This window comes from Phascolarctos cinereus, unplaced genomic scaffold (assembly GCF_003287225.1).
Source record: "Phascolarctos cinereus isolate Bilbo 61053 unplaced genomic scaffold, phaCin_HiC Scaffold_5;HRSCAF=322, whole genome shotgun sequence".
Lineage (NCBI taxonomy): Eukaryota > Metazoa > Chordata > Mammalia > Diprotodontia > Phascolarctidae > Phascolarctos > Phascolarctos cinereus.
In genome coordinates this window covers 50,898,937-50,911,170 of record NW_027555958.1, presented here as the reverse complement: position 1 = coordinate 50,911,170, position 12,234 = coordinate 50,898,937, and the positions used below count along the sequence as shown (strand labels likewise).

Sequence of the window (12,234 nt, the reverse complement as noted above, 5' to 3'; positions counted from 1 at the left end):
GAAGGAAAAATTCAAAGAATTAGAATGGGCAATATGGAAACCAAACTATCAGTCTTTGATGGTATGCTCAGAGAATCCTAAAGAATCAACTAAAAAGCTACTTGAAATAATTAACAATTTTAGCTAACTCGTGAGACATAAATTAAACCCACATAAATCATCAGCATATCTATATACTTATCACCATAAAAGCCCAGCAGCAAGCAATAGAAAGAGAAATTCCATTTAAAATGACAGTAGACAATATAAAATATTTGAGAGTCTACTCGCCAAGACAAAACCCAGAACTATCTGAACACAATTACAAAACACATTTCACACAAATAAAGTCAGATCTAAACAACTAGAAAACTATCAGTTGCTCATGGATAGGCTGAGCTAAAATAATAAAAATAACAATTGAATCTAAATTTATTTCTTCAGTGCTGTACCAAACTACCAAAAATATTATTCTATAAAGCTAGAAAAAATAGCAAAATACATCTGGAAGAACAAAAGGTAAGAATAACAAGGGAATTAATGGAAAAAAAATTTTTAAGGAATGTGGCCTAGCCATACCAGATCTAAAACTATATTACAAAGCAGTAATCATCAAAACTATTTGGTACTAGCTAAGAAATAGAGTGGTCAATCAGTGCAATAAATTAGGTACACAAAACGCAGTAGTAAACGACTATATTAATCTACTGCTTGATAAACCCAAAGACTCCGGCTTCTGGGATAAGAACTCACGATCTGACAAAAACTGCTGAGAAAACTGGAAAATGGTATGGTAGAAACCAGGCACCTCGAACTGTATACTGAGATAAGGTCAAAATGGGTACATGATTTAGACACAAAGGGTGATACCATAAGCAAATCAGGAGAGCAAAGAATACTTTACCTCTCAGATCTATGGAGAGAGGAAGAACTTATGATCAAACAAGAGATTGAGAAAATTATAAAATGCAAAATGGACAATTTTGATTATATTAAATTAAATTTGATTACATTAAATTAAAAAGGTTTTGCACAAACAAAACCAATGCAACCAAGATTAAAAGGAAAGCAGAAAGGGGAAGCTAGGTGGCACAGTGGATAGAGCACCGGCCCTGAAGTCAGGAGGACCCGAGTTCAAAACCAGCCTCAGACCAAACACTTGACACTTACTAGCTGCCTTGATGCAGGGCAAGTGACTTAACCACAATTGCCTAAAACAAACAAACAAACAAATGAAAAGGAAAGCAGAAAGCTGGGAAACAATCAAGTATCTCTATTAAAGGCTTTGTTTTTCAAATATATAGAGAACTGAGTCAAATTTATAAAAATACAAGTCATTCTCCAATTTATAAATAGTCAAGTTTTCAGATGAAGAAATTAGAGCTATCTATAGTCATATGAAAATATGCTCTAAATCACTAACGATTAGAGAGATGCAAATTATAACCACCTCACACCTATTAGATTGACTAATATGACACAAAAGGAAAATGACAAATACTAGAAAAGAAGTGGGAAAATTGGGGCACTAGTGCATTGTTGGTGGAGTTGTAAACTGATCCAAGCATTCTAAAGAGTAATTTGGAACTATACCCAAAGGGCAATCAAACTGTACACACCCTTTGATCCAGCAATACCAATATCAGGTCTACATCCCAAGGCTATCATAAAAAAAGGAAAAGGACCTACATATACAAAAATATTTATAGCAGCTCTTTTTGTGGTGGCAAAGAATTGGAAACTGAGGGAATGCCCATCAATTGGTAATGGCTGAACAAGTTGTGGCAAATGAATGCAATGGAAGACTACTGTGCTATAAGAAATGATGAGCAGAAAAACCTGGAAAGACTTACATGAATTGACACTGAGAGAAATGAGTAGAATCAGGAGAACATTGTACATGTAACAGTAACACCGTGTGATGATTATCTTTGATAGACTTAGCTCTTCTCAGCAATATGATGATCTAGGACAATTCCATAAAATTTGTGAGGGAAAACACTATTCACATCCAGAGAAAGAACTATGGAGTCTGAATCAGATCGAAGTATGCTATTTTCACCTTTTTTTGTGGCTTTTCCCTTTTGTTCTGTTTCTTCTTTCACAACATGATTAATGTAAAAATGGTTACATGCTTGCACATATATAACCTATATTAGAATGCCGGCCATCTTGCAGAGGCGGGATGGGAGAGATGGACAGAGATGGGAAGGAGGGAGGGAGAAAAACTTTAGAACTCAAAATCTCATAAAAAATGAATGCTGAAAACTGCCTTTACATGTAATTGGACAAAAAAAAAATACTATTTACCAAAAAAATTTTAAAAGGGACTTATAGTGATAGAGGGAAAAAAAGTTTCTTCAGATCACTGTGCTCATTGCATTGTTTTCATCTTCCTGTTTTGCTGCTGCCCTTCTGTCCTCCTCTGCCCTAGTTCCAGAACCAATGGTCCAGTGCCTACCTTGGGGCCCTATACTCCTCATTTTTAAGAGTTCATTACCTCTGGGTCTCCCCAGGCGATCCAGGCTACGCTCCTCCCTACCCCCTGCCATGGTGTTGACGGTTTTCTCTCCTGCCCCCACCTAGTACCTCAGACACAACCTCCTCTGAGTCATCAGGAAGAATGTCTGAGTTAGAAAGAAAACCACACCCAGGGGGCCTTCTAATAACAAATTAGAAGGGCACTAAGGAAGCCCGTCACATTTTTATCATTTTAGCTCTACTGTTAGAAGTTCTATTTATTGCTGTGATTTCTCCTTTTTTTAGTTTTCAATGCACGATACTTGAGTTGTCTGGGCACCATCTATAAACGGTCATTGTAGCAGTAGACTGGATTTCCAGGACAGGCAGCCACTTAGGTATCAAGTTAAGTCAACAGGTATTAACAAGGGACTTTGCCAATTAGACTTTGAGTCAAGTCAAGTCAACAAGCATTCATCTACCATGTCCCAGGTACCACATTGGGTACTGGGGAATACAAAGTAAAGTCACAAAAAGTCCCAGCTCACAAGAATGGGGGAGAAAGTATGCAAACCACTATGTTTGCCTGATTTAGGGACTTAGCCAGAGTCACACAGCTAGTAAGTATCTGAGATTGGGTTAGAACTCAGAACTTCCTGACTCTAGGAACAAGATGTAAACAGAATGAATTGGAGATAATTTCAGAGGGAAGGTGCCAAGGTTAATATCTATGTCCTGATAGAGCCCTGACATTTTTTTAATTCACCGAAGCCAACCTAAGTGGTAGAGCAGATAGAGTGCGGGACATAGGAAGACGAGTTCAAATCTAGATTCGGACACTGGGCAAGTCACTTAACCTCTGTGTGCCTCAGTTTCCTCAAATGTAAGATGGAGATAATAATAATATCTACCTCAAAAGTTGTGAGGATCAAATGAAATATCTGTTAAAAAAAATTCCAGGGATATTATTTCCCTCTCTTTAAAATTACATCCCTAGTGTCTTCAACATAACAGGAACTTAAGAAAACAATAAATCTAAAATGGGAGTGGCTCTTAGAAATCCTCAAGTCCAATCCTATTTTACAGATGAGGAAAGAGGCCTAGAAAGCTTTAAAGACTTACCCAGGGTCATCTATATAATAAACAGAGGCCACATTTGAATCCAGGTCCCTTAACTCCCCTGTACCACACTACCCCTCAATAAAAATGTATTTTGTTAAATGATATCACTCTACATCCAGGTAAACCATAAACATCTTCAGGGCAAGATTTGGATTGGTTCATTTTGGTCATCTTTTTACATCATCATTTTCAAATATATCAAATATAGCCCTCTTTCACCTTCCTGGCAAGCTAAGTGGCCCGGTGGATAGAGCACCAGACCTGGAGTCAGGAAGACCTGAGTTCAAATTTGGTTTCAGACACTTACTAGCTGTATCATTCTGGGCAAGTTACTTAATCCTTTCCATCTCAGTTTCCTCATCTGTAAAATGGGCTGAAGAAGGAAATGGCAAACCACTCCAGCATTTGCCAAGAAAACCCCAAATGGGGTCAGGAGGAGATAGACACGGCTGACATGACTGAACAAAACCACCATCCTATTCAACCACTTCTTATCATGCAGAATCTTTAAAAGTAGGGGGTGCAGAGGAAGAACAGTTCAACAAAACTCACCAACCAATCAACAGAGTTTGAGAGCACATGCAATATTCTACACCCAGAGTTCCCCACCTCTGCAAAGCTGAGAAGTAGACACATTTTCCCCTTTTTTCTCTGGGTTCCTGCTGGGCAATTACAATTACACAGCATTCAGGTCTTTCTGTTGTCCCTGAGGGTGATTTTTGCATATTGCTGGGTTGGTCCATTATTAAATGCTCTCTGGCTAGGCTAGTCAACCAGCATTTCTTAAGCCTTTTTTTGTTTTTGGTGAGGCAGTTGGGGTTAAGTGACTTGCCCAGGGTCACACAACTAGTAAGTGTCAAGTGTCTGAGGCTGGATTTGAATTTGGGTCCTCCTGACTCCAAGGCGAGAGTTCTATCCACTGTGCCACCTAGCTGCCCCTTAAGCCTTTATTAGTAAGCCCTGAGGGTTTACTAGATAAAGCAGGTAGGTGTCAAAGTAGACAGAGGCTGAACCTGGAGTCAGGAAGACTCAAATCTAACCTTCAGACAGTAGTTGTATGACCTGAGCAAGTCACATAACCTCTGACTGCCTCAGTTTCCTCAACTGTAAAATGGGATAAGAGCACCTAGCTACTCCAGTTGTTGTTAGGACCAAGTGAAATATTTGTGAAGTGCTTAGTAACAGTTCTTGACTCATAGCATGCACTTACGTGCCAGGCACTAGTACAGGTCTGTGAGGGCTAGACAATAGTACACAGATGAATGAATGAACGAATGCCTCTTAGTTTGGACTGAACTGGTGACAGAAATGACTCCAACAGAGTGTATAGGCAGACTGTGATAGCAATTATCACGAATTCCTCCTTTCCAAAAGGCAGCACACAATTATCAAGCCAGCCCTGCTCTGGCTGCCTGGCGCCTGCTACTTGTCGCTAGTCACGTGACACAGGTCTCTCTCTCTACTTTCCCCTGGCTCTCAGTTTCAGCCTAGAACTTCTCCAGGGAGGATTCTAAATTCTCAAAATTCTCTCTTTGGATTCTCAATTAATGACACCCTAGAAGAAGCAGAGGGGACTGACCTAAATAAGACAAAAAGTGGACCAGGGAAGGAAGGAGAAGGAGGAAGTATGAAGCAGGGGTCTGGGTCAGCTTGCTATAAATTTATTAAAACTTCTTCCTGAAGTCAAAACTGGTTCTGAAGATGATTCCAAAAGAGAAGTTTCTAGTAACTCTTGTTACTAGATCATTTTGATGGACAACATTCATTTAGATTTAGAAGAGGTTCCTAACCAGAGATCCATGAACTTGGTTTTTAAAAATATTTTGAAAACTTTAAAAAATATAATTAGTTTCTTTTGTAATGCTGTATAATTTTATTTTATGCATTTAAAATCATTAGTCTAGTAAAGAGTGCTGGGGCAGTTGGGTGGCTCAGTGGATACAAAGCCAGATCTGGAGTCAGGAAGGCTCATCTTTCCAAGTTCAAATCTGGCCTCAGACATTTACTAGCTGTGTGATCTTGGGCAAGTTACTTATCCTTATTTGCTCAGTGTCCTTCAATCAGTCAAATAAGCTGGAGAAGGAAATGGCAAACCATTCTATCGTCAAGACATTCCCTTTGTGGTCCATTTTCTGTCCATTAAGCCACATTCTTTGCCAAGAAAACCCCAAAAGGGGTCACGAAGAGTCATGCATGACTGAAAAAGACTGAGTAATAACAGATGTCTTGCAAAATAATTTAAGCTTCCAGAGTAAGTTGTTCTTACCTTTATTTTACTGTACAAAAAAGCAGAAAGATCACCATAAGAAAATTTACCAAAAAAAAAAAAACCAAACAGAGCAATAAAGTCATTCCTGAGTCAGTTTCTCAAAAAAAAAATGTCAAAAATAACCCAGGTGCCTCACAAATCTACTTAAAATGCTCGTTAAAATCTATAACTTTCATTAGAGTACCTCTTCCAGGAAAATATCACATTCCAGGTGGCTATCAGTATGGCACCTGACACTCAAGATATGGCTGGAGACATAAAAAAAAAAGCATATCTGGTAATAGTAGTTAGCAGCATTCAGAGCTAGTGGAAGGAAAGGTCTTGATAAATACTTCAATGCCCCACATGCCTACTGCTGTTCAATACTTACTATCAATGACTTAGATGTTGATACAGCCACAGTACGAGATTAATGAATGCTTATTGGTTGATTGGTTGATAAGGTATTTGCCAAGGTGGCTGTGGTAGACTGGATAACAGTCAGGATTCATTAGATTAAGAGTTGGAAGGAACCTTAGAAAGGTTATCAAGTTCAACGTCCTCATTTTACAGATGAGGAGACCGAGAAACAGAGAGGTTTAGTGAATTGCACAAAGTCACACAGCTAGTTAAGTGTCTAGGGGCAGAACTCAAACCTAGAAGTTCCTGACTTCAAGTAGAGCACTGTATCGATTATTTATGCCACCTTGTTTCAATAGGTGGACAAGATGAAATTTAACAGGAAGAAATAAAAGTGTCTGCATTTTAATGAATTTAAAAAAAAATGTCCAAGATGAGAAACACCTGGTTCAAGAAACGTTCATTTGAAAAGGATCTGAGAATTTTAAAAGGTCACAACTGGATAAAGCAACTGACACCAGAGTCAGGAGGACCCCAGTTCACAATGTGACCTCGACCTTGGGCGGGTTACTTAACTCCACTGCCCCCCCCCCAAAAGGCTATAAACTCAGTGGGAGCATGGTGAAGTTGCTAAAAAAAAAGATTCAGGCAATCTTAGACCAGATTAATAGATGTATAGTGTTCTGATTCCAACTAACAATCATCCCATTGTACTGAGGGTTAGTCAGCCCACATCTGGAAAACTGAGTTCTGTTTTGGTTCTATATTACGTATAAAAGACAATGAGACTATGCCAGAAACGACAGCTACAATGATGCTGAAACCCTATAGCACAAGAAGTGATGAAAACACGTTTTACTTGGTAAAGACAATGGGTGGGTGATCTGTCTTCAAATATTTGGAAGGTTTTTCATGGAAAGAGGACACTTTTGTGCTCTGTTGTTCCAAAGAATAGACTGCTGGGAGGTAAAGGTTAAGTTAACATAAGGATCTTCCTAAATTTTAGAAATCTACTTTGAGCTGTTTTTTGGCTGTTTCCCCACCCCAGGGTAGCTAGGTGGTGCAGTGGATAGAGCACCAAGCCCTAGAGTCAGGAAGACCTGAGTTTAAATCTGGCCTCTGACATTTATTAGCTGTGGAACCCAGGGCAAGGCACTTAACCCCATTGCCTCCCTCTGTTCCACTCCCCCCCCCCCAAATATAGAAGGGACCTTATAGCTAGTTTATTCCACCTTGCCCCTCTATGGGATGTTGTACAGTGTTAAGAGTTCTGTATTCTGAGTCTGGAAATTTTGAGTTCTGTCTTACCCAGTGGGATCACAGGGCCATAGAATGAGAGTTGAAAGAACTTTAAAAGCCACCTCTTCCAATGCCTTCATTTTACTGATGAGGAAACTGTGGCCTAGAGAAATTAAATGACTTTTCCAAGTTCACAGCAGTATTGACAGAAACATAATTTGAACTCAGGTCCTCTGGTACCTACCAGCTTCGTGACCTTCAGGAAGTCTAAAATCCCCCTTTACCTTGAAAATCCTAGACTCCTAAGATTTATTCTATACAAAGCACAGTGTTAGTTGCTGTGGCAAAGACAATGTCTAAGATGGGCCCTCCACTATGAGAAACATGAGTTTCAAACTCCTGAGTTCAAATCCAGCCTCAGATACTTATGAGCTGTGTGATCCTGGGCAAGTCACTATTTGCCTCATTTTCCTCATCTGTTAAATGGGGATAATAACAGCTCCTACCTCCCAGGATTGTTGGGAGGATCAAATGAGATAATTGTAAAGTGATTGGCACACTGACTAACAAAATGCTATTTTTTTTTCTGTTGGCTGTGGGGAGCCATGGAAGATTTTCTAGCTGGAGAGTAACACGTTTTAGGAAGATTAAGCTGACATCTCTCGTAAGGCTGTATTGGAAGGTGTAAAAACTGAAGGGGGAGTGACTATCTCAATTTATAAGCATTAATTAAATAATAAGAGGTAGACTTTGAGTTCCCAAACTAGGACATTAAAAAAACACGAGATGGGGAGTGGGGGGAGGGGTGGGAAGGAAGGAAGGAAGGAAGTTAAGCCCACCCAAGAAATCCTGGTGGCTCCTAAGCCACCTTGTCTCTTGGTTTTCCCTGTCTTATCCCACAAAGTAGCAACTTCATTTGACAATGGGCTGCAGGCTGCTCCTGAACAGGGTCAGAACGGAAAGACTGCTTAAAACTTACGAAAAAGGCTGCCCAGTTTTTGAAAGGAAGAGAGGGGTGAAAGCGGAGGGAGAGAGCATAAGAACCTCTCAGTTTTTGTTAAGGTTTTATCATCTGGGTGGCCGAGGACATGCTGGCTCCATCCCCCAAACAGCATCTTCTGCTGTTTGGTCAAGGTCAAGTGCCCAGAAACTTCTCTCCACAGTTTCCTTACTTCAGATTTTAGAAGAAAGTTCCGACTGCAGAGATGGGGGGAGGGGAAGGGGAGGAAGAAGGGGAGGAGATTTTGTTGACTTCGTTGTGTGTGTTTTTTTTTTGGTCGGAGGCTAGAGAGGCAGAAAAGGTGGGGAATGATCTGGGAGGCATCAAGGGAGCTCCAAGAGTAAATCACCAATTTGGTATTTTTCGTAGGATTTAGGCCAACTCCGTTCTGGATCTTTCAGCAGCAGATCCTTGTTCGGCAGCTCGATTGCTGAGTAACTCCTTACAAACAACAACTTTCTTTACTCTTTCCCCGTCTGTTTATCTCTGACGGGTGCCTTCCCATTCCCCCGCAGCATCCCACTCTCCGCATTTGGTTCAGGGCAATGCGTTGCTATGGATAGCCTTTCCCAAAAGTGTGATCTAACTGTAGTCTCTATGGGTCGTGGCCGCCCGCAAAGCAAGGCCAGGCCTTTCACTTACTGCAAAAGGTGATCAGTCCCAGTGCAAATCCCATTAGGATCTTCGTCACAAAAAATTCTGTCGCCATAGAGCCACAGATCTCTAAGGAGAACAGGGTGAGATGCGCGCTCTGGTAGAGGTAGCTGGAGGGTCTGAAAAGTAGCCAAAAGAAATTAACTACCTGCTTTCTTCGCCTTAAGGGGTAGTCCCAGTATACTCTTTTCCCCGTCCCTTTTTTTTCCCACCCCAACTCACGTAGCGCTAAGCTCTCCTTCTTCAAGTGCGGGGTTATCCCACCGCTTTTATTTCCCGCCCTCCTCGGCGTCCCCTCAACTCACCTTTGCAGAATTTACGGGGCGGAGAGTTCGATTGCTCCTTTTCGATTTACCCCAGTTTTGCTATGTGGTTAAAAATAGGTCGGTCTGTCTCTCTTTCTACAGCCACGCAAACTCGTATTTAGAGTGCGCCTTTGGTGAACACTGATTGGCACTTTGGGTGGCGACCCTGCCCGATGAGACCAAGGCAGGTTCTACAGACCCGCGGGCACAGCGTCCGGAAACTCAAGAGGCGGAGAAGAACGCTGGACTAAGACAACTGGGCGGGGTTTGCTGATGTCAGAGCGGGCCTGAGAACAGCTGATAAGATTCAGCCTGTGTTTCTTTATTAAAATTACGGGGGCGTGGGGGAAGGGGGTACCTGGAAGGGAGCTGCTTGTACTTTATGGATGAGTATCAGTCACATCCTAAGCTACGCTAGACTAGCTCTTGAGTTACCTCGGACAAGTCTTCAGTCGATTCCTTGAAATCCCACCCTAATTAACCCCTGAAGTGTTTCGAACTCTTAAAAGGGGAATTCGGATTCTCAGCCCACTTCTGTATCTAGGTCTTCCCCGTTTCTTCACGTTCCTCTAATGCATCTTCTGCCATCTCAGAGCCCTTGAGGGTTCCCAATCAAAAGGCCCTGAATGCCTGTCTTATGGCTAGCAAACTCCCACCTAACGGTAGAAGTACCCTTAATTCTGGACACACGGGATCCCTACTGCCTAGGGTTAAGCAGACTAACTACCACCAACCTCTGCTCGCTCATGCCCATCCACATCAGCTGTGCCCCTGTCGAGTTCCCATCCAGCTTTTGCCTTCCTCTACTATTGTGCCCACTGGGACAATGTTTCATCAAACAACCTTCTCTCTATTCTTTTCTTCTCTCTCCCGTCTTTTGAAATTAATCAACTGGCTTCCCCCCTTCCCTCCCTAAAAAATACACTCGATCCTTTGCTGTCCTATCCAGGTCTGTACGAACCTTCTCATGACACTAGAGACACTGGGATAACAGCCCTGCATCTGATCTTTATAAACATTTCTAGTTCCTTCTTCTGTCCCATCATTTAACAACTCCTCTTCTGAGATTCAATCTGAGTCAAATCATGCAGTATTTCTTAAGTGCCAGGCACTGTGCTAAGAACTGCAAATACAAATACGGTGTAAGGAATGAGAGAAGGTATCTGCTCAAGGGCATGATGATGGAGAAAAAGTTCAGAGAGTTAATGGGGTGGGGCTCAGAGAGGAAGAAAGGAGTTAAGGTGGCTGGCTTGGGGGCCCTTCTTTAAAACGGAGGTCCTGGGAGGAAATGACTAAGGGGGGGAAAAGGACCATAGGAGCAGAGAGATCTTCCCAGATGAGAAGGCTACTGGCATATGGCACATGGTAGCAACAGAAGTCCAGAGAGTCAGGAATAGAGGCTAGGGATAAATGAAGGAATGAAGCCATCCAGATACAATGCCCTACAGATCCTCTTGGCAGCAATCGGTCGAAAGGTTTTGAGGGGGTAGAGTAGCAAAGGGCATGGAGAGCTGGAGTCAGGAAGACCTGGCCACTAGCTAGGTGACTTTGGATGAATTCTTGAACTTCTCTGGCCTCCATTTCCTTATCTGTAAAATGAGGAGGCAGGACTCAACCTTTAAGGCCCTTCCCACCCCAAATCTATCATGCCATAGTCATTCTCCTCTTTTTCTCAAGGAGTTGAGTAGTCGGATCACAGTCTTTCTCTCCACCCCAAACACTTCTCTTATACTTGGGAACTTCAATGTACAGGTTAATGTCCCTTTAAACAACCTGGTCTCCCAGTTCATCAATCTCCCCGATCAAGTCCTATGATTTGTGAAGACTCTTACCTCAGTTCTATCCAGAAACAGCCACACACTTGGCACTCTGCTTCTGTCTGCCTAAACCTATTCTTCATACCCTTTGTGACCTCTAGTTTTTCTTCTCCTCAATGCTCTCTCTGCCTGTCTCTCTTGGTGTGGCTTCACTTCCCTTCCTTCTCCATCTTAACTCTATAATTAACCAATTAATTTACTGTTTTCAACTCTCAAATCTTTAACTCCCCATCCAGAGTTACCTAATTATCTTCCTTTTTTCCTATTCTTACTCTACTGAAGATACTGGAAGAGTTTACACAACCTTGGTGACTAGATCCAAGACATATTTATTATCTCTTTTTTATTGGGCTATACTGCAATGCTTTTACTCTCTTAATTTATTCTTTATCCCAGGGGCCATCCATCACCAGTCATCCTAACCTACGTCTTGCCATTGGACCTGGATGATTCTGGAGGACAGAGTGAGGCTGACTTTACTCAGCTCTGCTTCACTTAAATCCAATTCACTTGCAAGTCCAGATATCACCCTCCTGTCATTGGTGCTCTTTGAGAATGAAGGACAGATTCAGCAACAATCCCACAGGGGCTGTCCAAACCTTCTCTCCTCAAGCTTCCTGCTCTTCTTCCTCCTCCTCCAACTCCCTCTCAGCAGATGGCCATGTCTTCTACATTACTTTGAAAAGAGGCCTTTCATTGAGAGCCCCTTCCCGCCTTTTCTATGCCTCGGAAGGCCTTGACATTCTCTCACTTCCTTGAGTGTCTGAGGAAGATGAGACCCTTCTCACGAAGATTACCAAGTTCAACCCCTTTACCTGTGCCCATGATCCCATGTTATCCTGACTCTTTCTCCAGCACCTTGTCCCTCCAGTCACTGCCCCTCTCTCTTTAATCTGAGATCTCTTCTTGATATGGGCTTCTTCTGTTAGCTACATAACCCAGTCCTGCACAGCGTTGGTCATATGTTGTATCTTCAGCTCCTTTGGGGCAGGGACTGGTTATTGGGGTGGGGGAGGGGGAAGGGTGTTGTTTGGTTTGGTTTTGCCTTTT

At 42.0% G+C, this 12,234-nt stretch overlaps 1 protein-coding gene across 2 annotated transcripts in view; it reads right to left on the bottom strand.

Annotated features, from left to right (window-relative positions):
* The window catches only part of CD58 (CD58 molecule), a 94,617-nt gene extending 84,998 nt beyond the window's left edge, over positions 1–9,619 (bottom strand). Inside the window, exons 1-2 of one of the 2 annotated variants that reach the window (XM_021002653.2) lie at positions 9,368–9,619; positions 9,051–9,181 (exon numbers count right to left, since the gene is read on the bottom strand). In XM_021002653.2, the coding sequence (XP_020858312.1) occupies positions 9,051–9,117 (67 nt within the window). In that variant the 5' untranslated portion in view covers positions 9,118–9,181; positions 9,368–9,619. The remainder of the gene's footprint in view (positions 1–9,050; positions 9,182–9,367) is intronic. The other variant, XM_021002642.2, reaches the window with a different exon arrangement.
* Between the last annotated feature and the right edge of the window lie 2,615 nt (positions 9,620–12,234).